Here is a 25,344-nt window from a genome sequence, read left to right on the forward strand (position 1 = left end):
CATGCGACTACACACGTTTGCGGAATGTGATAAAAATGGATACTGTTTATTTTATATTGATGCATTTTTATACCAAAGCTTATAGGTCTGGAATTAATAATTACACTATGTGATTTAATTCAAAAATGTAAAATTATTGCAGTTAACAGCAACCTATACAATATAGGCTATTGACCAAATAAGCCAATTAATATATCTTGATTGCTGCAGATTTCTGATCAGCTAAAAGAAATAGTGTAAATGTGTGAATTTTGTGGACACAATACAATAAAAATGCAATTCATGTTAATTAAACTCATACGTCTGACACGTTGAATATAAGCAATTAAATATTATTATAATATACGATACATAAAACACAGTAAGATTGGTAGTGAAGACCTCTGTGTTGGATACATTACATTAAGAATTGATGATTTCTGTTAATTCTGGTTCCATTTTGTACCATCGGGTTATCCGTTGTTAACTTTTAATAGCGTGCAGAATTATTGCCCAGACACCCATTATTATTGACAATTAAAAATAACAATTTATGAGATGCATTTGGATGGGTGTTAACAGAATTGTCATTTTCAATATTAGGAGTTAGTGTCGGAATTAAAATAACATAAAGAGTTTCAAATGACGAAGTATAATATTTATTTGTTAAACTGAACATGTAAATTATAAATATCACCTATGGATATTACAAAGATGGGACATGTTCATTGCTTTGTATATTGCTATCAGCGTTAAATTGTATTATAATGAGAGTGATTTTAAAATGGACTCATTCCATTGTGGATATTGATTATTGAAAATCTGATTTTGTTGATATATATAATCCTATTTTTCCATGAATGTCTAAGTATTGGATTTAATAACTTTTATAAAAGATAAAGCAATTTGAATTTTTACTTAAAATTATTAGTACAGGTTGTTACAAAGTAAAACAATTACTAATGTACAAACACAAAGATTTTTTGGAATAATTTAGGTTGTTAATGAAAATTGTAATTGTTTTTAAATATCGTCCATTCACTTCTGTCATACAGAATGACCAGAAATATTTTTCAGTTCTTTTTATTGCAAACAATGAATATTTATTAATTGCTAATTATAAAGTGCAATGATAAAAGTGGACAGTAAGGTGATTGTAATATAATTTGACTTTCTTAATTGCGTAGTTTTCGTTGTGATAAGCAGCTCTTAAAATAAACAATGATGATGATGATGCGAGTTTGTGTAATAGGCAAGTTATTTTTTTACATCCACATTTTATATGTAGGACAACCTATAGGATATAAGACACTAATTAAATATGTTTAATTTACAAAATAGAAGTGACATAGTTAATGTACATATACATTTTTTTTCATAAAATATGTGGCTGTAAGGTTCTATTTCCTTTGCTTACTTTCATAATCTTAATGCTCGTCTGTTCTGTGCTGTACATACTAATAACTTGGACGAGTATATTAAAGGATAATTTATTTCGATTTTTTTTTCATCAGATCTATAGCTCTCTTATTTTGCTTAAATTTTTTTTGACACAGCCAGTGTATATTTGAATTCATGTGACTTTATGTTGCAAAAATGAAATGTAAATATCAAGCTCCTGTTAATTAATTTATGTTGTTTAATTACATTGTAGTGTGTGGAACATAGTAATAAGCGAGCCTGTTAGCGCTAGCATAAGCCAACTAGAATATAATGTGGTTTGGACTGTTGGCTTCTAATATTAAATGCGATATATATTAATTCAAAATAATAAAGTTTCTATTTTTTATTTAAGGTATTGCTCTGTGTTAAAAGTAGTTGTAATGAATGGATAATTTGAATGAGACCAAGGCAAGACCCATACTATAATTGAAGAAATGGCGGGAAAAATGACAGTGCCTCATATGTTGTTTTCATATTATGGCGTTGCATAAGCGTTAGTGCACCTGTTGTTATTTTAAATAATTTCAATAGGGCGCATCGATTTGGTTTTGAACAATTTGCGTGGTGTATGCCATTTTCAATGAAAAAAAAAATCATAATTTCATTGATCCCCCCTTATTTTTGTTGACATGGTTTATATAAAACCTTATGGAAAATATTTTTGACTCTGAAAATGCAGAGGTCTTGTAGAAATGATAATTTCATGTTCATGCGTTTTGTGCGTGGTGTATAAATATAGTAAGTTACAGTAGCGACGTTAGCTGACAAAATTGGAGAAATTTAGTTTTTGTACAAGTCGAAACCGTTAGTTAGTAACGACCTGACGACACCTGAAGACACGTAATAATTGCCCATCAGTACTCCAGAGAACTTATTAAAGGGTTAGGCTAAAATGTTAATATATTCCGATTGTCTTTCTTTATTGAATTTTCTTAAATCAAATAATTATTTTAATGAGATAAAATATTGTAGAAGTTGAAGCTGTTTAATATTGTTTATGATTTAACATCTTGTAGAACATGTTCTTTACCCATGTATGCATATGATGAAATATAATTTTTTATCTGTATTTACGTACGGCTTAATTATTCGTTGTGAAGATGTGTTGCAATAATAAAAACTTTGATATATTTAGCATTAACTTTCTGAATGTGAGACAGTACTGCTCATAATAAATTAAACCCACTACATGAGCAATTTGATACACGAGTTAGAGAATCTAAAAGACTATTTCCACCAACTAATTTTCATTTATTTCTTGAAAGTAAATATACGTCAATGTTAGTGGGTTTAAGTTATCAAAGATAGTGGCGCGAAAGAACAGTAGACGTAAGGCACCACGGCGCGCGCGTAACGACTTCTAACATTAGTTTTAATAAGAACTGAATGCTAGCCTTAATTTTATTTATAATTGCTAGAGTAATAAAACTGCTCTTTTGAGTTAGAAATTTGTTACGTTGTTTTATTTCAACATTACCCTTTGATAGTCACCACTGCAACTTGGAAATCAGCATCATATCAGGTGATAGACGCCCACTGGACGGCATAGGCTTTCTCTTAAGGATCGCCAAGATGACTGGTCCTGTGCTGCCTGCGTCCAGCGACTCCACGCAACTAATTATATCGACCATTCACTTAGTGGGAAACCGGCCTACACACGCCGCGTCTCGTGGTCCTCACCTCCTCTCCAATGTGTCTCTCTCTACTACTAGACAAGCAAGTTTTAGACCTATGTTCGTGACCTTGGTTTTTCTGTGTATTTCCTCATTTCTTGTTAGATCTCACCTCTCAACGAGGTGATTGCTCTCTGGGTGCCCTTTGAATATGGATGGCCATAATTCGAATTCCCAAAATAAGTGGCGAGAGTCGCTATGGTCTCTTTCAATTTTGCGTAACACTAATTAATAACAATAAAGAAACTGTTTTTAAATAGTTTAATCATTAGAGATTACTACAAAGTACTGTGTATTAAGCTATAACTTATTCTTCAACATTTCACTGCAAATTAAGTTTGGTGGTGACAAGTACCCTTACGTGCTGATCGTAAGCAGTGGCGACTGCGAGACCGAGGTGATCACGGTTCCATTCCCACGCGTTGATCGGCTGTGTGCTGACGATCATACGTTGCAAACGGTTTAATTTCCCGGGAACACCTAACGCCACGCCTTGGCTGTCTATACGAAACCTTTGCTCTGGATATTCACTGTAAATAAATTCATATAATATCTATCATCATCATTTCAACCATAGGACATGCACCGCTGGATATAAGCCTATTCTATAGATCAATTATACCTTTTACACCATAATAATAATTTATTAATAAATGATCTACATATGTATCTACACTACAATATAATATTTAAGGTACATACACTGAGTGATTGAGCACAGGCATAAAAATTTTAAAAGGGTCAATGTACAGCTAACTTTCAATCAATTAATGTATGATACACCTTTTTAAAAAATTGTTACAGAAATAATAATGTAATGTTGATATAGGAAAGAAAAGAGTTTCCAAAATTTTAATTATTACTATTAAAATTTATAAATTTTAAGCCAGTGGCATTCGAAAAGAAAAATAAATTAATGTAATTTATTTCAGAGTGATCATTTTAAATGGGTCAAGGTGATCTAAAATAAGTATAAAGCTTTAAAGCCGACACCTTATCTTTTGTGTAAGCATCCAAGATACAGGCCTTAAAACTAGTTTAGTTTTTCTAGATTATAATATATACATTTTTTAAACATTGTTATAACTTTGATGATAGTTCATACATTATTAGATTTTCACAAAACTATATTTTAAGTATGTATGTGTTATTAGTGAATCTATACTTGTGAAATTTTGAGATATTAACGTAAAATCATTACTTACTATTTCCACAATGAAACCTGACCATTACCAGCACATGATATGAATACATCACGGTTCTGTGGAAGATGTCGAGCTACCCATATGGTACCACTTTTCGTTGAATTATCTAAAATCTGAAAACAGAATATAGCCTGTGAGACTAAGAGAAACTATGTCATAATTGTTATGTGTAAAATAAAATCTGATAATGACATACTTGAGCAAATCCTTTAGCGGGATTTTGGGTTCTAACATCAAAGACATGAAACTTTCCTTCAAGAGTAGTAGCAACTAATTTGTTCATAGGGATATCTTTTCTATCAAATTCACAGGAACATACCTAAAAAATAAAAAAATAAATTATATTATATTCATCCTCAATATTAAATACATTAGAACAAAAGTTAAACAAGACATACTCCATTTTTCAAGTTACATTCCCAACGTAATGACATGGTTCGGAGGTCAAACATCTTGAGGTCACCATTATCATAACCAGCGACAACTATCCTCTCGGCGTCATTGAATGAGTTACCAAAACAGACTGACCAACAATCTCGTTTGGTTTCGCCCTTCATAGGCTGCATGTTGGCAACTGGCTTTCCTCGTTGACGAGGGTCCCATACTTTTACAGTCCCTTAAATTTTTTTTTTAATTTCTTTTTATAAAATCATTATGAACATTAAAATAGAAAATTATTATTATGAGATAGGAACAAAAGGATTATTATTACATTTTTATTAAAACTCAACAATTATGAAGAAACTTCAATATTAAACAATGTGGCCTTGCATGAGATTGAATTGGTAATGAAGAGATCCATATATTAACGAAGTAATTGACAGCACAGCAGATTGACAAAATGAAGTGGCAGTGGGCAGCCCACAAAGGTTTTGTTGGAAATCTATTGAAGAGGCCCATGTCCTGCAGTAGTTGTTTTGTGGTTGAAATGATGGCAATAGTGATAAAGAATTTCAGAACTTCTAACTTAAGCTGGTTCTTTGCCATACCATAACAATTGTTTCATAAAGTTTACCATCTCTACTGCCGGTAACAATCTCTGGAGCTCCGCAATTATTCATACTTCCTCCCATCCCATCAATTGAATTTATTATATCTGTATGCTCTTTTGTTATGTAGACTTGACAATTTTTTTCTAAATCCCTGAAAATAATCATTTTAAATACATAGTTTATACAGTTCAAAAATATTGACAAATTATTTTCAAATTGTATTATTAGGCAAAATGGAGTCTATTAATATTCCTTTTCTAACAAATGTGAATTAAAATAGAGAAGATTAATAGCATGTATATTTATTGTTTGATGTATTAAATTCAACTTTTTTCAAAGTATGTTCTCCAAGACCGTATATTTTATGACGATCATTAAAAATCAAGTGGATTAAATGAAATGCTAGGATTAATAATGTGGCAGACAATATATGGTTCAGAGGTATGGTACTACTTCTTGACGTTTGTATGAATATAATACAAATTAAAAATATATTAAAATGGTACAAACCATATTTCTAAGGTTCCTTTAAAATCACCTGTAGCTAATCTGCGTTCAATATCGCTACTCGCACCAAAGGTACCACACTTAAATGAATTTGGTCGCTCAATATCCTTCACCTTCTTAATTTCCCCCGATGTAATTTCAAATATTTCAATAGTTCCACTACCTTTAGGCAGTGATCCAATAACTACAAATTTCGCGGAACATGGTATCCATTTACAGTCAAATAAGGAATGATCCAAATTATGTTCAACATGAGTTATAATTTGCGGCGAGTTTTCGTTTTCCATTATAACTAATAATAAACAAACGAATGTATTTATTGTAAATCTGATCTGTTTATTATTTATTGACAAATCATCTAATAAGTATCAATGTACTTATCTATTAGTTAAAAAACATCTGTTTCCATGGTAACCATGAACCCAGTACATTATTGTTTAATTATTATAGAATAACATAGAAAGAGAAAAACATCTTAATAGATTTTGTGTTATAGTCTTGCCATGATATGAAAAAAAATTCCTTTAATAATGTTCCCGCTTATATTGTATTTATTTTTATTATTATAAAAAGACCTCCCGCCCTAAAGTCAAATTTAATCGGTTATTTTCTTATAAATATATAAATAATATGTATAATAATATTTAAAGTTTTGTGAAATGAGTTTAGCGCAATAATGTTGTTAATAATAATGATACCAATAAAGTGTCCCAAAATCCATTTGCAATACCTTAAAATAATGCCTTTTTATTTTCGTACAAATTCTGTCAATATTTTAAATATCCAATTGGTAAATAATTTTGCTTAAAAACCGTGTAGGTAAGTATTTCAATTTTAGGAGATTAATCAAAAATGTCATTTCGCTCCTATGACATTTAAGAATAGAATATTGGGACGTGATTTTGTCATCAGAATAAGTGTTCTAAACATAACTTAAAGTAGCGTATATAAATAATAAATTGTTATAAGACAAATTATAGAAAATAAAATTGTAATTTGGTGAAGTTCTGTTTCGTGAACAATGGGTGATAAAAAGTATAAGCAAAGTGTAAATATCTCCATAATTTTTCTTGCTTTGAAATATTAATTCTATAACATAAATTTCATCATGTTTGTTTTATTTTACAGAAAGCAGATATTGCAAAACAATTTGATTTACCAGAACGCCAATCAAAGATCACATCTTTACTCAATCAAGCTGGTCAAGCATATTGCATTTGCAGATCGTCAGATAGTTCACGGTTTATGATGTTAGATGAAATTTTTAACTGTATTAAGTTATAAATAAGATTATTTTTAAGGTTAATACCATTACTCCACTTTGACATATCTCTGCAATTGGGGTAGACAATGTGAATATGGTATTATGTTCATGTTTACTAGTTTCTCAATTACTCATTGAGTTCCCTGCCATAACTTGTTTTTGAGTGACAATTTACGATACTTTTTATTGTTATTCTATTTATTTACATTCTTATGAATATTTTTTAACTAAAACTTGTTTCTTAATATTTAACTCGGATGTAACCTTTTGCCAGAGCATGCGATTCTTGTGAAGAGTGGTACCATGGAGACTGTATCAATATATCAGAAAGAGAGGCGAAATACATTAAAAATTACTTTTGTGATCGGTGCAGAGAGGAAGATCCTAGTTTAAAGACTAGGTTCAGACCGCAAAAGAGAGAAAATGATGGTGATTCAGGTAAGGTTATACTAACAGGTTTAATTGTTTATAGGGTTTTATTGGTTATTAATAATTATTGAAATTGGGATAAATTTTGAGTGAGTGTAATATTTAATTCATGACAATTTAACATTCTCAAAACTTATGTAAGATTAAATAACACCCTGAATTATGGATTTTGTGCTTAATTCTATTTTATATATTCTCTTATGTATGTAACTTAATTTTTGGAAATAACATACCAAAATAAGTTTTAAGATTTATTCTTATTTGATCAAAGTGCCTAAAGGTTTCTCTTTTATTTTAGTAAATTTTAATATTACTTTACTTAGTTACACCAATATATTTATGCATTATATTCTGTTTGTACTTGTTATCTATTTTTATTTACTTATATATGTGTTTTAATTTAGTTTGTACAATGACCAAATCACCTCAAAAAAATTAACTCAAGTGATAAGACTGTTAAAAGTACTTTATATTATTTCTCTTAGAAGTGTGTACATGTATAGTGAAAAGTATTAAATAAAAAAAATTAAGTTTGTTGCTCAATGTTAAACAGGACGAGATGATAGAAAAAAGAAACGAAAAGAAAAAGACCATTCAGAAAACAAGTCTTCAAAAAGACCTGGTAACAAAGACGGTTGTGGTGACTGTTCAGGGTGTTTGCAAGAACATGATTGTGGGCAGTAAGTTAATTAATACCACTTTTAATTATTAATGTTTAATCTTTTAACAAAGTATAGACATCATGATAAGCACATTATTTTTTTGTTTTCATTCAATACATAATCCTTTATTAAAGTTTATTCATTGATTTGATGTAAAATTTTTGTATGCTGTTGACATCTATAAATTATATTGGTACTAATAATTATAACATGTTTGTTGTATTTGATTATGCTTGCATACATTGCATTAATGGTCCTTATAAAATAAATTGATTATATGTTTTCACTACAGTTGCGATGCTTGCGAGGACAAGTTCAAATTTGGTGGCAGCAACAAGCTTAAAATCAAATGCAGACAAAAAGTATGCATTAAGGACAAAAAAGCGATAAGACAGTCCAGGTATAACATAGTATAGTTTTACTTAGTTTCTTATAAAAATGTAAAATATTACGGATTCTATTTTTGAATACTCTAATGTTGTGCATGAGAATGTATGAAATGAGATATGATAAATAAATAATAATATTTATTAGAGAAATAATTTAAACATTGATCCACATTTATGGTTCATGAGTTTAAAACTATGTGTGTGGGGGATGGTTATTGTACACACTCCGTGCATAATTTTTTGTACAACATATAAGAGCAATTATGCAGAAGTGAGTTGTTATATATATATAGGTTTAAAAACTTTAAAAGGGTGAATGCATAGCCGATTTAGCATGATGTTCGGTAATAGGTTTAAATGCTTTAAAGATTTAACACCTATTACCTGTATGTACTAAAGTTTTATCTTTACATATTTTTTTATCTAAGGATTTTTTTTAAATTTCCTTTTGGCACTATAGGAAGAAAAGACAAGGTTTTAAATAACCTATACATTCAGCCTTTTAAAGCTTTTACATCTATAAATAATTATATTGTACATAGTTAGGAAAAGATGAAGTCTTAATAATCTGTAATAGATACATGAGAAGTAATGCAGAAAATTAATTTTTGTATATAAATTATATTGTTGCAGCAGTAACAGAATAAAAAAGAAGCACCACGAGAGAGAGATATATGAAGCCGAAGAGTCTATATCTCACCTGCAGACATCGGAGCCGCGGCAATGCTATGGGCCACAATGCACGCGAGCGGCGCAGTATGGCTCAAAGTATTGCTCAACGCAGTGTGGAATGCGGCTTGCGACCGCTCGGATATACCAGGTTAGTTCAGAACATCTTATTACAGTGTGCCTTTTTCTAACTCCCATAACATACTACAGACTATTTGGCATATAGTAGTAACTGAATGGGTTTATATAGTATAGATTTTTTTTATGGCCCTCGCTTTTGTGGGCCACTCATACACCTCTAATTTATTGTGGGAAAGGTACTTCTTCATTTTCGATAAATTTTTCACGGTTTTTTTTAATTACGCTCTCTTCTTCCAGTCTTCACATAATCGTTCATTCACTCTTCTAACATATATAACATAATCTAACATTCTCATTCATTCTAAATTTCTTTCTTTGCATCGCCTTTCATCTTCTCATCAATTATTACAGTCTAGTTCAAATGTAACAATGTATCAGAGTCTATCCTTTTTTTTAAAGTTCATGTTATTTATTTGTATTACAGATGTAGGGATTCATGTAGTTTAAGACTCACATACAGTATCATTCGTTATAGGTAAAAAAGCTTGAAAAGAGGTGAACACAGCTTTAGTGGTGGTTAGATAAGAGAGAAGCTTGGTATGGGCTGTTACTCATTATACGTGTAGCAATTTAAAGGGGGAGAACCACAATTTGATTCGTTCGTCACCACCACCATTCCGTTAGACCTCCACTGCTGGACTTAGGCCTTTTCCATAGATCTCCAATAGGACTAATTGAATACAGTCTACATTAAGCATTTTAAACGACCTTAACAAGGCTGTTTGTCTACCTCTTGGGAAGTCGTCCTTGAGACAAAGCGGACATTTTTTCTGCTCTAAGTAGACTGTCCGCTGTCACCTTTAACTTGCCAATCTGATGGACTATGACGGTTACTTTTGTTCGTCTACAGATATCATAGATTTAACATTTCAGTGGATCAACGCCCACCATAAGGCTAAAGGTTCTTCTAAAGGTCGTCACGGCCGGCCCTACGCTGCCATCGTCCAGCTAGTGGGGGACCTGACCACGCCGCGTCTTGGAAAGAAATTCTGGCGAGTAACGATGCTACATTGCTGACTTTGGTTTTTTAAACGACCACGTCTCAGGGTCATATGTCATTACCGGCTAAACTGTTCAGGGACCTTTATCCTTAGAATAGTTGATACTATAGATTTCTGTACTTGTTTGTTTGAGACTGTTTGTGTTTATTCCAGGTACTGCCGCAACGCATCCAGGAGTGGTCATTGTCGAGTTGCGTGGCTGAGCAACACAACCGAAAGTCGCTGGAGGTGGTTCGTAGCGGGCTGGCCAAGGCGCAGGCGGCGCTGCGAGCGCTCGACCGACAGCACGCCGACTTGGACACGCTCATAGCACGAGCGAAAACCGCAACCATCTTGCACAGCGACGAGAAGGTCAACCACCATAATACTTATTCAATATAGATTATCAAAACTAATGGTTTCACCAAAAATAAAAGCTCTAATTCTATTCATAATCTAATTTATGGATAATCCTAACGGCCTGTTTAGATACTGTTCTTCTATTTCACAAATAATGGATGACTGTTTATTACTCGAACAGTACTTTAGTGAAGAAACTTAACTTAAAAAAAATATTTTATCAGCACCAGAAGCAACAAAAACAGTTACTCAAACCACTCTTTAGTAATGACCATGTTTAAAGTACATCGCGGTATTTAATCTCATTTGTAATCTGGCTACAGATATAAAAAATAACATTACAAGAAAAGTGTTCAATTTCTGCTTATACTACATTTTTTTAATATTTAATTAAACGTAAAAAATCAAGGTATGTAAAGCAAAATATAGGTTATATTTATCTTGTTACATAGGAGCATTGGATTCAATTTTTTAGCAACCATCGTGGGAGAATGTAGTCTTGATAAACCTACTCAAAGTTATAAGAAATTACCTGTCATTCATACTATAAAAATGGATTCCAAACACGGGCATCAACTAACAAATACCAACATAAACTAAATATATCACAAAATTGGAGGATACTATGTCAAAAAGTTGAAAGCTATAATGTGCAGGGGCCGGTCACATATTGAAAGTAGTAAATGATAAATGGATACAGTCATGAACAAGGCATGGACACTTAGAGGCAACATAGAGAAAAGATGTAGATCTTACAGAGGTTGTAAAGACCTTAAATAGTTGCGAGGTCAATTACTGACATGCTTGGCTCGAGACAGGGGCAATGGAAGCATTTGCCAGAGGTCTAAGCGTGCAGACGCGCTATATAAGACATGTGTAACTCTGCGAAAGTAAAAATAAAACATAGGAATATATAGTAAATAAATAAATAAAAATGTTATAAACATATGTAACATAAAATTAATTAAAAAAGCATTGTAATTGTATCCTATATAAAGACATTATTGGTCGATTACAGTAGAAAACATAAAAAAAATGTTCATAGACTGGCGGTAGAACGCAGGTTGCTTGTAAATACCTTTGTATAACCATAACGAATATATTTATAAATATAATACGAAAAAATTATATGTAAATAGGCCAAATAAAGCGTCCTAATACATCTTTTATCATCAATAAACGCTGTTTGCTTCCAGGCCTTTACAAATTCAGGATACAATATGATCTATAAGTAATTGAATCTAGCTCCCTTTGGGAGTCTTGGCTCTAGGAATTATATTATTTATTTCATTAGGTGTAAGCTATTAAGTCGTTTAAGCGGATATTCCTGGCTAAGTGGAGACTTATCTTAACTTGCCATGTTATAGGAGGCAGACGACGAAACATCAATGTATTGTATAACTTGCGGCCACGAGATCCATTCGCGCACGGCCGTCAAGCACATGGAGAAATGCTTCATAAAGTACGAGGCTCAGGCTTCCTTCGGCAGTCGGCATCGCACGCGCATAGACGGACAGAGCATGTTCTGCGACTACTACAACCCGGTCAACGCTACTTACTGCAAGAGATTGCGGGTATGTACAAATTAATTATATTTCATATTGTTATGACTTCCCAGAAACTATCAAGGTTTTATAGCTAGTTTTATAGCCTTTCTTACGGTTCCCTTCCATCTCTACCACAAAGAGGCACTACTCACAGATTTAGGAATGATTCCGTGAGGAAGGAAGGAGAAGTACTTGATCCACCTATAGCAGAGTTGGGCGACTTAGTTCCATTTACTTTATCCTGAATAATAAATCTGTTTATAGGGTTATCTCAGCAAAGTATTTAAAACATTTCTCTTTTACTGTTCATGTTGAAAACATTTGAAACATTGACGATATTGCTGAATTTAGTTCTAAGTTTTTGTTGTAGGTTTTTCTCGGATCAGGGCGCGCTTGGAACCCTCGTAGCTTTAAGTTGAAGAGTGCCTTTTAGGGTAGTTCAATGTGTTCCTAGTTTCTATAATTTCATGATATATAGAAGTGGTCACTATAGAAATGAAAAGTGTGTCTGATACTTTTTAATTTTATTTATATTATATAGTTAATTGATGTTATAGGTGATGTGTCCAGAGCATTTCAAAGATCCCAAAGTAAGCGACACGGATGTGTGTGGCTGTCCGCTCGTTCGTGACGTTTTCCAACCGACGGGCGAGTTCTGCAGGGCTCCCAAGAAATCCTGTCTTAAACACTATCAGTGGGAGAAGCTGCGCAGAGCCGAGATTGATATGGAACGAGTCCGGCAGTGGCTAAGATTGGATGAGCTTGTTGAACAGGAAAGGAGTATCAGATTGGCTATGGCATCCCGGTAAGTAATTGGAAATAATAATAAAAAAATATTGTTAATGATGTTTTATCTATATAATATCTTGCATTTCTTGAATCCTTAATTTTTTATTAATCTTTCCAATTTCAGTCCCACCCTCTTCTTATTTTCTCTTTGTCGTCCTTCTTTTTATCTCTATCGTTCTCTTTCTGTTCCAAGTATGCCTATGCCCACAAGGAACTATTCACTATTTACACACCCTGAGTTTAGCTTATTGATTTTGTATTCATAATCATTCCTACCATAAGATGTTCACTGTCGACCATAGGTCTCATCATAGAATAGAAATTTCTAAAAGCACTGTTTGGCAATCTCTTAGAAAAATCTCGTAGAAAAAATGGAAATTTGTATTATTACTTATTAAATAAGAACCTACATTTTTTTAAGGATAAAATAACATAAAAACGATATTTTTTTTCTCATCATTACTTAAAAATTACAATAAATATGAACCCCACACAAAGTCCGTTTTGTCCTTAGAGGTACCAAAACAGGTGTTATATTTTAGGTAATATTAAAATGACTTTAGGTAATTATAGTTATATTTCCCAAATGTTCTGTTATGAATGAAATTTTTTGGAATATATATATTTATATTTTTTTTATTTGTTACGTAGCAGGTATTTATTTTTTCTTTATTAATCGGCATTTCCGTATTATATTACATTATTATATATATTTACTATTATATATATTCCGTATTATATTATTATATATTGCTATGACTAATGTTTTCAGAGCTGGCGTGCTCGGTCTAATGTTGCATTCGACATACAACCACGAGGTGATGGAGCGTATTACGAAAGTCAACGAGAACGGCAAGCTGAAAGAGGGCTCCTGACGACAGCGGGTGCGGAAACGCGCCTCCAGTCCGACCAGTGAACAGGCGTCTAATTAACAGACGCTCTCGTTAATGTGTAATAATTGTAAATTGTCAATAAAATAAACTGTAATAAATAAATAAAATAAAAAGGCTTTATTTACTAACTTTCCTATAGATAATATAATAGTTATTGAACCGTTTAACAGCAATCCAATTAAAATACTATAGGTTGCGCTCTTAAGTGTTTAATTTTGATGTAAAATTAGAATTTTTTTTTGCAAAAAAAAAACTAATTGCAAACGCTTCACAAAACTCCGTTAACGCAAAAGTGGCAAAATATTTACTCACGCGCAGATATTCAGACCCCTAAGTGATAGCGTGATATCAGCGCGTAACTTTGGATTTAAATCAGAAAGCGTGATAGCTGTAAAACTGATAAAAAATTGCAAGTTAAACCAGTGTTTCCCAACGTGGGATCGACGCGTCTTAGATCCCTCCAATTTGTTTGTTAAGTGGGGCAGGGTGGCACGGACTCAAGACGAGATTAACCGTTTTGCTTTAATATAAAATTACATATGTTGCATATAGGAGGGCATAAGAATTTTAAGATGGGTCATGGCATAAAGTAACTAGGAAAACATATATGTAAGGGTAATGTTAATAAATTAAAAAAAATACTTTTAATTAGTCCCTGAATGTCCCATCTCAGAGTAAATAAACTATTGTCACTTATTTTCAAATATATGACGACGTTAAGACTTTAATTTAAAATATTATCATGTCATTATAAAGTGTACGAAAAACAAAACTTATTATTGTAATAAATATTGTTCATTATTAAACAAAGAGATCACTTTAAAATACCTCTTGTTTCTTTATTTTTTCTGATGGGTTGCGGCAGGTCAATAACTTTTAAGTACGTAGTCTAATTAGCAAGCAAGTAATAAAACTAATTAAATTGGAAACAATTTTGTGAGCTCAGGACGAATTGTATATACAACTATGAGAATTTTTTTCTAAAACCCAACATGAATCTCTTACACTTAGTACAAGATATCGAGTGCACAGAAGGCAAAAAAATGTTTGCCTTCTGTGCACTCGATAGATCACTACACTATAGATCATACTACGCATTTTCTATGGGAAACCAAAATACATAAATAGACAGCCAGAGAACCTAAAGTTCTATACAGATAAATATTTTTGAAATATGTAAACTGTAGTACTAAAAGCCTGACCAGATGCGCTGTATCCGTGGCTTCGTAGGGTACAGGTAACTTTTGGAGTTCCAGTCGCATATGGGACGAAGAGGTTATTATTAGATTGAACGGAGACCTCCTACCACAGACATGGGGACCGCATAGGGTAGCAGACATTGGCAAAGGTTTATTATGTCCACATGATCATGCCATTACTGGATATTAGATGGTTAACATTGGTTTTTCCTCATAAAATGAGATATGTTTTCGCTTATAGTCACGTGTATATGTATGGGCCGCAAGGACTCTAAAAGTTTCACGCTTTGTTATGGTGTAAAATCGTCGAAAAGTTTCTGTTGTTAAATATTAACAATTAGTTCAAAGTAATGTGAGTAACAAATTGTAAGTTGGACACGGTTAGACAGTTGCACCACTGGATGTATAACATTTTTGTAGCTGTGTAGGGTGACTACATATGTTATCTAGATAGAGACTAATTTCGTTTAATATGCTATAAGATATTTGATAATATACGGGTGATTGATTTTAGAATAAATTTGTGGGGTGAATATATAGCTCATTTGCATTAACCAATGGTTTCGGAAATAATATATTTTTTTAAATTATAAATTAAAATAATATATTTCAAAGTTATTGATATATGCTATACATGTATGTGTATATAAGGTAAAATATCCAGTAGATGACACTTTAACGATTTATCGAGATGTTTATTGAGATGGTTTGGTATGAAATCATCTTAGACGGAACTGCTTGTCATTACTGGTTGCGCTAATTATTCCCCTTTCAAAATGTGACAAGATTGTAGCAATAAAACTAATGTGTATTTTTATGTTATTTTTTAATAACATAAAAGTACTATGTTGAGTAGTTGACACCTAGTGGAAACTAAAATATTCAGTAGTTGACACTTTTTTTTTTCAGTAGTTGACATAGGTATGCTTAAATTAATATGAAGGTATAAAATGTATACAAAAAAAATATCAGCTAGTTCCATAAAAAAATCTAATTCGGGGACAGAGTACACATGTCTTATCTGACTCATGTTTAATGGCTCGTTGATATGATACAACACGTCTTCCCAATTATAGTCCAAAAGATCCATTTTTTGAGGCCATTTCCAAAGTCTTCCACATTTCTGCATTGCCGAAATAGAAGCAGCTGTTTTGGTAACATGAGTAATAACCCCTGGAAATGACTCTTCTTCGTAATAAAATACTACATACTCTCCTACCTTTCTCTGTACTGGATTTTTAAGATTGTTTTCAGATATGTTTTCTCCATCGCTCTCATTTTGAGACTCATTTTCACTGTCAAGAGTAATGCCATCAGTATGTGTCAGAACTATCATCAAAATTTAACACCCTCTTTTCAGTCTTTTTCTTACACTTCTGAATCTTCGCTTTTTTGGTGTTTCATTATCTTCTCTTTTCTTTTGTCTTTCAGTAGCATGTTACATTTTTTTTTCTAATTCTTCCTTTTCTGCTAATTTCTTTCTAAAGTATTCTTGACACAGATGTCCCGAAACTATGGCAGGCATTCTTTCTTTTGTAGGTCGTATTTTTTTTTATTTCTTCTTGATTTATATTGTAATAGAAATGTCTTTTGAAAGGGCTGGGGATTTCCGCTGACACTGAAGAAGGTCCAGCTTAGCAAAGGTTCGTACCATTTTCAGAAGATTCTTCAAAAACCGTAGAAATGTTGTTTTCAGATGCTAGGTTGTTATCTTCGTTAATTTAGTTAATGCACTCGAATGCCACCAGAAGCGAGCGTAGTAATACCGCTTGCTTCTGTAGATAATAATAGATTAATGTCTTCACTGCTTTCTTTGGTAGGCTCGTTGATAACAGAGGTATTTATCAAACCACTTTCTATTTCTAATTTTGTATTTTGCCTTAGTTCAAACAGTGACATATCTTTTTCATCCAACTCATTTTTATCTCCATTGCGAAATGTATAATGAAATGAGCTTGCTTTGTGGAATACTTAGATTGAGAAACCGAAACCCTTCTTTTAAAAATCTTTTACGTTCCTCAACATTCGTAAGTTGATCACCTTCATTGTTTAGTGGGACAGAGGCAATTTCTGGGTTCCATGGAAATAGCCCACATTTCCTAAAACCATTTTCGAAAATTGTTGCGTTCTGTATAGTGTTGATAACTTCTTTTAGTAATTTTAGAAAATCTTTTTTCTTTAAGCGTTCTGAAAACCGCAACATCCATTGGTTGTAATAGATGTGTTGCATTGGGGTGCAGAGCAATGAGGATAATCCCATTTTTTTTCACAAAACTGACTCACTTGTAAAATTAGGTGAGACTGATGCCCATCTACAAAAATAATGACCGGCAAAGGAATCTTTTCTTTCTCTAGCCAAGGATGGAAAATGTCAGCAATAAATTCAAAAAACGCCTCACAAGTCATCCAACTAGAATCTGTTTTATCTATTAAGGCTATCTTGTGTATAATTTCTAAAATTTCCTTTTGTCGGTGGCATCTAAATAACGAAAAAAAATATTCAATAGTTGACACTTACAGCTCCAATAGTTGACACCTCCTGTCAACTACTGAACAAAATAGTTCAAAATTATTTTAGAAGATAAAATAGAGTAATTTAACGTATAAGTAGCATAATTATAATAAATAAAACACTATTAGCAAATTATACTACAATCCATTAGTTGACACTCACATGTCAACTACTCAAATTTATGTGATTTCGAATTTCAGTAATTGACATGACGCCATTTATATAGTTTTTATTGAATGTGATTTTAAATAATATGCATTCACGCTTCAAACTCTAATATAATTAAAGAAATTAATGTTTATTTGACAATGTAAAATAATATTACCTTTCTAACATTAAAATTCTTTTTGCTTGCTTTTAACAAACTTCACAAGAAAATAACAATAAAAATGGTGCGAGACGTGCGGTTACCGTCATGCAAACGGGGTAACCAGTGGTGTTGTATAAGACACCACGTTAGTTTGTTTTGGTGCTGCAAGATATCTATACTATACCTTAGACACCATCTCGATTTATGGCAACCTGTATTTTTCTTAATATTTTATTTTCTTCCTCAAAGTGTCAACTACTAGTACAGTGTCAATTACTGGTGGTTTTACCTTATATAGTATTTGCATAAATATAATAAAACTATTAAACTATTTAAATCTATCATTGAATATATAACGCGATAGAAACTAACCTCCTCAGAAACCAAATTATATTACGGAGGAGTAATAAAACTCATTAACATTTTTATTCATAGGTTTCATTTTAAAAATTTCGTGTCCATGAAAATGCTACTTTATGGAGTAACTAGTACTAGAGGGGTGGGATATAACATATTATTCACGGTTCCGTTTTATTAAAATCACATTATCATGTTAGAATGTTTAAGTCGTAAAGAAAGTCTTTACATCAAATAAATAATTGTAAAAGTAACCCATAAAACTTAAAAAATGAACTTTGAATAACTATGTTTCATTAAAACATAATTAATAATATTTGGTAATAAATTGCCTTTAACTGTTAAATGTACTTGCTTTATTATTGTTTAATTTCTGAGTTGCATATATTTGAAGCGAGTTGACAGTATTAGAATACAGACACATCAATTATTAGGAGGCATTAAAGTAATTTTAAATTTATCCTTGAAAAACTTCTAAGTTTATGTTAAGGCAAAATTGAGCAATAAAAAAAAATTGATCATATATGGTATGGTATAAATATTATATAGGTGATAAACGTCTTGGATTAGTATCACACTGGTTTTCACTTCCCAAATAGTAATAATTTATGGAGGAAAAGTTACTATTTTAACGTAAATAGTAAAATTAACTTTATTAATTAATCGACATTCCGAAACTGTGTGTGTTGTAGTCCATATTTAAATACATATTTAAATTTACGTTATGTTAATGTCCTTATTTTTCGAAAGTGTTTTTAACAATATCTTTTAAAATACCTAACAATACCTTATCGTAGTCTGATAGAAAACAACCAAAATCAGTGTATTAACTCCATTTATTGAGTTCATGTCTTTATAATAAACAATTATTAACAGCAAAATTAACTTTTCTATTTCATGCACAGTAGGACTAAGTCATAATGTCACTTGCATTGCCTTATGTTACTTACGATACATTTTGTTTAAACGAGTGTATTAATTTATTCTGTAGTTTATATGGGAAAATAAAAGTGCTATTTATATTATTTTCTCGCAATTTTCTTTATATTTATTTTTTTTCGCAATACAGAATTTTTTATTTTACTTTAACGAAGACTCATGATTACAGACGAATTGGTCGAGCCGTTCGTATTTTTTTATTTTTATTTATATTATCATCATAGTTTCAGAGGTAGGACGTTCAGTGCTGGGCATAGGTCTCTCCCACACTTTTCTGAAACGACCGGTTGGAGGTGTCTTCCAACAACCTTAACAAGGTGACCATCTGTGAGTGTAAGTCCTTCCCTGCGCTTGTTGGTCCTATATCTTCTCTTCAGAACCTTAAACCCCCAAAAGTGACCGGCATCCAACTTTTTAAGATAACTTTTATAATGTTATTAATTTTTTTAAATTTGTTTTATTGTCAGAGCCTGTCAAAGAGGCACTTATTATTTAAAATTAGAACCACACATACGAGTAGGAAGATTCTAGAAAGGGTATAGTTTTGTTTTGGTAATGTGATCATAGATTTGACAAATATCTTTTGTATGAGTGAATCTATCAAAAATAGAACGAGTTTCGAATGTTAAGAATGTTCGATATTCGGAAATAAAATAAAGTCCCTCGGTTACGCAAGGATAAGCGACACGCGGCCCCTAAACCAATTAGAAAACAATAAAAGCCAGGGATCGGATCAGTTATAATAGCAAAACATATTCACTTCTCCCCTCAAAACTGCAGCACGTGCGGCGTCCCCTACGCCTCTTGTTTTAATAAAACCATCTCACCCTACTGTTCGTAATTGAAGCGTGTAATTCAGTTGACATATTTTGTTAAATCTCATAATTTGACACAGATAACTGTCTTTTATTAATACTATGCTAATAGCACTAGCTACGTTATGTTGAGATCGTACAGCTTTTAATTAATATGAAATTAGATATTTATAGGTAATGGATTTGCAGCTGCCACACGTCATCATGATGATAAAGCTACATCACCATCATCATATCAGCCGATAGACGCCCACTGCAAGCCAAAAAGACTTCTCCAAAGATCGCCACGACGACCCATCTAGCGCTGATCGGAACCAGCGAATTACCACAAATACCAGCTTGTGGTCGTCACTCGAGACACTTTCAGTCCCGTCGGCCGTCGACTTATACTACATACATATAATCTCCCATTTTTAACCTCGACTCATGGCTGACGCTGCACTCCGAGGAACGTCTTAAGTGCAACTGGATGCATTAAACATACGCATAAGTTAATATATATAAGTTTGTATGTACATGTCGACTATCCACTACTTTTTCTTTCTATTTTCATATATGGTTATCTAGAAAAAATTGTCTTGAGTGATAAGACTTTTTACTTTATGTAATTATACATCTAAGTATTTCTTTCCTAACGTGTACAATAAAGAGAATTAAATAAATAAATAAAAATGATTTATTTTAAAATTTGTCCGCAATTTTATTATGACTAAAACCTCAGATAATGGGGGGGTTTGGTGTTAAGCATAGTCTGGTTAAAGTCCCATTTGGAAAGTACATAGTTTTAATTAATCAATGACGCTACTTATTAAGTGAACACATTTTGTTTTTGTATTATTGTGAACATGTTGAACAATACGGGATGTTTGCGGTTTTTCGTGAATATAAAATAAACGTAACATTATCCGTCACTGTTGCATGTCGTCTTTAATGTTACTTGAAGCAATCATTTTTTATTTGACATTTTTATTAATTTTTGTTTTTTCAGACCAAAATAAAAGAGAAAAATATTAAATAAATAATTCGAATTTGATTGCGGTTCGTTGTTAGAAATGTAGTTAAATATCATTAGGACTTCTTTGACATTATTTTCTAAGTCCTACCTATGGAAACGATTATTGGAAAGTAACAAAAAATTTACTGACATTGGTAATATTCACACGAATAACTCGTTTACTACTAGTTAATGTATGGTACACCTTATCCAAAAATCAAGGGTAATATCAAATGACGTAATAGTTACAGTAAGAAAATGAAAAAAAAATGATTTTAAGTTACTATCTGTCCCTGCAGATGTTGTACAATCAGAAGTTATTTGCCTGTTGCATTCCAATAATTTTTTTTCACAGTTATCAATTATAAACATGGTGTATTTAAATGAAACTATAGAATATGAAATCAAAATATTTCTTAATAAATATATTTTCTGAGTAGAAGCCAGTGTAAAAAGAGAGGTTAGAATTGAAATCAAGAAACATGTTTTTTATTTATTTTTTAGAGGACTAATAGCTAACATATTGTACACTTTAATAATTAACAAAACAGAAACTATTGCTCGGTTATATCAAGTTTTCACATTAAGTTACAATTAAAAATAAAATAAATTAATGTTTTAATATGAAAGTGCATCATTTTTGTCTCCTCACTGACTGGTCAACGTTGATTTTTTAGAAAATTGTATTAACTTGTTAATTGTGTGACTGGCGTCTTGTGAGGATTTTGTCTATAATTAGAGAAAGCTGGTGGGCTTTAGATATGAGTATTAAATCTAATTTCTTTACCTAAGGTTCTAAGATACTTAGCATAGTTAAGAGACAGGCTAGACAATTGCCAGATATTAGTTTAAAGACAGACAACGTTGTTAATTATTCAGTTACATATTAAATGTCGAAAGAGAGTGTTGATCCTTTTTGAAGTGGAGTGTTAATAAACATGAACAAACGGAAATTAAAATGGTTAACAGTATGAGTCTATAATATACCTTGCCTACCAAGATATTTAAATTTCATTATAAAAAAAATCAGTAACATCTGATTTAACAAAAACTTCATTTCGGAACTTACTACCTTTTCTTACAAAAAATATTGATAACTTGTAATTAAATTTTCTTTTTTAAGTTTAACACGATTTATGGTTTTATATTGTCCAAAATCCATTTCATGAATTTTCTTACATCCGTATACACGCCAGGGATTGTGGAACCGCATTGTGATGGTCCGTACGATACGACACCAAACTGAATTAACTTGTATGTGTCGCGGTACGGGCCCTCAAGCATAATAGGTCCGCCAGAGTCTCCTTTGCAAGAGTCGCGGCCGAGTTCGCCGGCGCAAAACACATTTGTCAATGGCAAATTATTGATTCGTCCATTCCTAAAAAAAAAGAAAGAATTTAAAAATTCAATTGAGTTAATTTGACTGAATATTAAGAAATTCACAAAGCTGGAAACATATTTATAAAATTTTGATGCAAATGGGCTTGTTAATAACTAATTGAAATATTTTGAATTTAAATATTAATTCATAGAACAGAAAATTAGTAAGTGAACGCAAAAACACGACGAACTCATGCCAAATCGTCATATTTGTTACATATCTTTATAAAGGGTGCTAAACAAAATTATACATGAGTTAATTTTATTGATAATTGAAATAAAATGTAGTCATAACTAATTGAAGACCTTTTACCAATCCGCATGATAATTGTCAGCTTACCTGTTATAGAACGTGTTACATACTGAAAGCGAATATATAGGTATTTCAACTTTAAGCAGAATGTTAGATCTTCGTTGTTCTTCCGTCACACCCCACCCGGCGACAACGCCGCGTTCACCGGCTATGTCCATTTCCAACAGTTGTTTTGTCACGGGTAAACAAATTGGTGCAGCATTTCCTAGTATTTAAATGTATGTGTTGTTATTTATTATAATTATTACTATAATGACTAAATTGAAGCATTTAAAGAGAATCTGTTGAAAGTGAGTTTTAAATTTAGTTAAATACAATTTATTACATGATTTAAATATTTTGTTATCTGAAACGATGTTGGAAGGAAATCCAGTTACTCACATATCTTCTTTGGAAATATCGTCCGAAATTATTTCCTGTTAATGATTACAGTTGTAGTAAACAGAATAATTGGAAATAGATGTAAAAGCGTTAGGGGGGGTACAGGGGGAATGAAAGTAACTTTGAAAAATGTTCCAATTTTTTTTTGGCCAATGGTATGTTACAATAAAAAAACTTCTGGTTGCATAAACTATATGGACAGATTTTAAGCGATGATTAGTTTTAAGATGTAGAAACAGAATTTAGAAAACGCTTTTTCTGACTGTATTATCACTACGTTATGTCGAAAACCTTGAAAATATTTGGATATGGTGTAATATACACAAATTGACATGAATAAAGCGTTGACCCCTTTAAAGCGTTTACACCTATAACTAATTATCACGTGTAAGAAACATTATTATGTTCGGTAATTATTTATTCATAATAAATATATTAGAATATCACCTACTAAAGGAGAAATCTACGGGCTTTGCGAGGCGTATTAGGGCGATATCATTAACTACTTGCGGCATTCGGACATAATCTTGGTGATAAAAAGCTTGTGAAATTCCAATGTCCTGCAAAAAATACAAAGGTTATGCTTCTTTTTAAATTTATTAACGTTGGCTAAGGGTTTAACAAAGGTTTTAGAAAAAATCTTTACAAAATTATCATCATTTTACAGATCGAATGGCAAGTCATTGTTATATATTACAACGTTAACCTTAACGAATATGTTTGAACATGTTCTAGCACTTTTAAAATATGTTGATCCAGATGAAGTTAATATAAATTAGCCATTGTAAGTTACTTCTAAGTTATTATTATAAATGGGTTACCTGATACATGGATTCACATTCGCGATTTTCTCCTTCTCCGATGCAATCTACTTTGCTACTGATGTCGTAATCTCCTATCCGAACACCTGCGATCTTTTTGTTTTTAACACAATGAGCTGCCGTCAGGATATATCTAGAGTTAATCACTGTACCTCCACAGCTAAATGTCACTGAATCGGCAACTGTAAAAAAGTATACAAAATATAACTTTATACAGACAAATGTTACGTTCACTTTAATAGATAATCTTTAAAAAAAAGTTATGGTCATCTTATGAATAGAACAAAAGTTGCATACATACCTTTATAGGCGATAAGAGCTAACCATGGGAATTCGTAAAGAGAGGCATTCACCCCACCAACAATTCGATTTCCTTCTACATCCCCACACTCTCCTGACAAAAGGTTGATATTAGTATGATTTGCGATTTCATGTTCAGCTGGAGACGCAGGTACGTCATTAGTTTCGTTTTGAATTATTGCTCGGCTAATTGTGAAATCCGAACAACACACCTGAGCATAAAGTTTTTCTATTAAAATCTTGTTGAAAATTATATTCGTTTCAATAATATATATTGAAAGATATCAAAGTAAATTTAATTTGAATTGTTAATCATCTGCCAATATTAATATTCAGATACTTCAGATAGTTTTACAAAGTTGTATTTGTTCTAAATTTGTAATAAACAAGGTAAATGATCAGCAAAAAAATCGTCACGCATGTAAAAGCGAAAAAATAACGATTCAATAATAATTTTTTTTCTAAGTTGTAAGTAAGTATATACTTACTCGAAGGTGTTAAGTTTAATTTCTTTTAATGATATGCAGTTAGTACTACGCTATTTTTATTTTTTTCGTGCTAACATTCGTTCTACGTATAACTTATTTTTTAGTTGCGTATGTGCTTTACAGGTTTTCATTAAGTTACTTTTATGCATATAAACTTGCTCATCGAATTTTCGCCTTAAATTATACCACATTATTTAATCATGATTTGGAGAAGAACCTGAAAATAGAATGATTAATGCAATAATCATCCTCATTTACCTTCGGCAGTGAATCGTATCCGCAATATGCATTTCTCAATAACGTAACAGTTGTGGCACTTCTGTCTAATTTTACTAGTTGGATGGCCGGTTCACATAGATCGATTCTAGTGCAATCTTTGCAATCATCTGTAGTTGAATAAAAGCCAAAAATTTAACATTGAATATTTAATACACGAAACGTAGTTGATCTTTTATCTAATGGAAGCAATGAATGTAATAATTATTTAAGATAAGTAAGCGAATATTGTGACCATGCAAAATCTTACTTACTGAAGGCTCGAGCACCATTCATTAGAAGTAAGACTAGTATGGATGGGAGTAGTGACATTTTGTGCATGTAAACGCGTCTGCTT

General features: G+C 31.9%; 3 protein-coding genes across 4 annotated transcripts; 1 reads left to right on the plus strand and 2 right to left on the minus strand.

Moving 5' to 3' along the window:
- Positions 1 to 3,081: 3,081 nt before the first annotated feature.
- On the minus strand, positions 3,082 to 6,232 carry Wdr92 (WD repeat domain 92). Its single transcript, XM_068762987.1, has 6 exons — positions 5,803 to 6,232; positions 5,316 to 5,443; positions 4,699 to 4,916; positions 4,497 to 4,619; positions 4,301 to 4,413; positions 3,082 to 3,625 (listed from the first exon to the last, which is right to left on the minus strand). The coding sequence occupies exons 1-6, from the start codon at positions 6,084 to 6,086 to the stop codon at positions 3,418 to 3,420; spliced, it is 1,074 nt and encodes a 357-aa protein (XP_068619088.1). The 5' UTR covers positions 6,087 to 6,232; the 3' UTR covers positions 3,082 to 3,417.
- A 462-nt stretch (positions 6,233 to 6,694) lies between these two features.
- On the plus strand, positions 6,695 to 14,002 carry LOC137919834 (CXXC-type zinc finger protein 1-like). 2 transcript variants are annotated; one of them, XM_068763039.1, is made up of 10 exons: positions 6,695 to 6,847; positions 6,928 to 7,049; positions 7,338 to 7,501; positions 8,046 to 8,172; positions 8,447 to 8,554; positions 9,177 to 9,363; positions 10,508 to 10,705; positions 12,061 to 12,267; positions 12,798 to 13,045; positions 13,802 to 14,002. In XM_068763039.1, exons 1-10 carry the CDS (start codon positions 6,821 to 6,823, stop codon positions 13,902 to 13,904), a joined length of 1,491 nt encoding a protein of 496 aa, XP_068619140.1. In that variant the 5' UTR covers positions 6,695 to 6,820; the 3' UTR covers positions 13,905 to 14,002. The 2 variants fall into 2 exon arrangements, with proteins under 2 accessions (XP_068619140.1, XP_068619141.1); XM_068763040.1 differs by having other exon boundaries at positions 9,180 to 9,363.
- A 7,654-nt stretch (positions 14,003 to 21,656) lies between these two features.
- On the minus strand, positions 21,657 to 25,319 carry LOC137920052 (CLIP domain-containing serine protease HP8-like). The gene is made up of 7 exons (XM_068763284.1): positions 25,262 to 25,319; positions 24,990 to 25,117; positions 24,245 to 24,455; positions 23,944 to 24,125; positions 23,574 to 23,682; positions 22,769 to 22,946; positions 21,657 to 22,426 (listed from the first exon to the last, which is right to left on the minus strand). Exons 1-7 carry the CDS (start codon positions 25,317 to 25,319, stop codon positions 22,183 to 22,185), a joined length of 1,110 nt encoding a protein of 369 aa, XP_068619385.1. The 3' UTR covers positions 21,657 to 22,182.
- Between the last annotated feature and the right edge of the window lie 25 nt (positions 25,320 to 25,344).

The sequence above is a fragment of the Battus philenor genome, unplaced genomic scaffold (assembly GCF_028537555.1).
Source record: "Battus philenor isolate CCGP_79_NKW_IND1 unplaced genomic scaffold, ilBatPhil1.0.hap1 SCAF_17, whole genome shotgun sequence".
In the NCBI taxonomy this organism is placed as follows: domain Eukaryota; kingdom Metazoa; phylum Arthropoda; class Insecta; order Lepidoptera; family Papilionidae; genus Battus; species Battus philenor.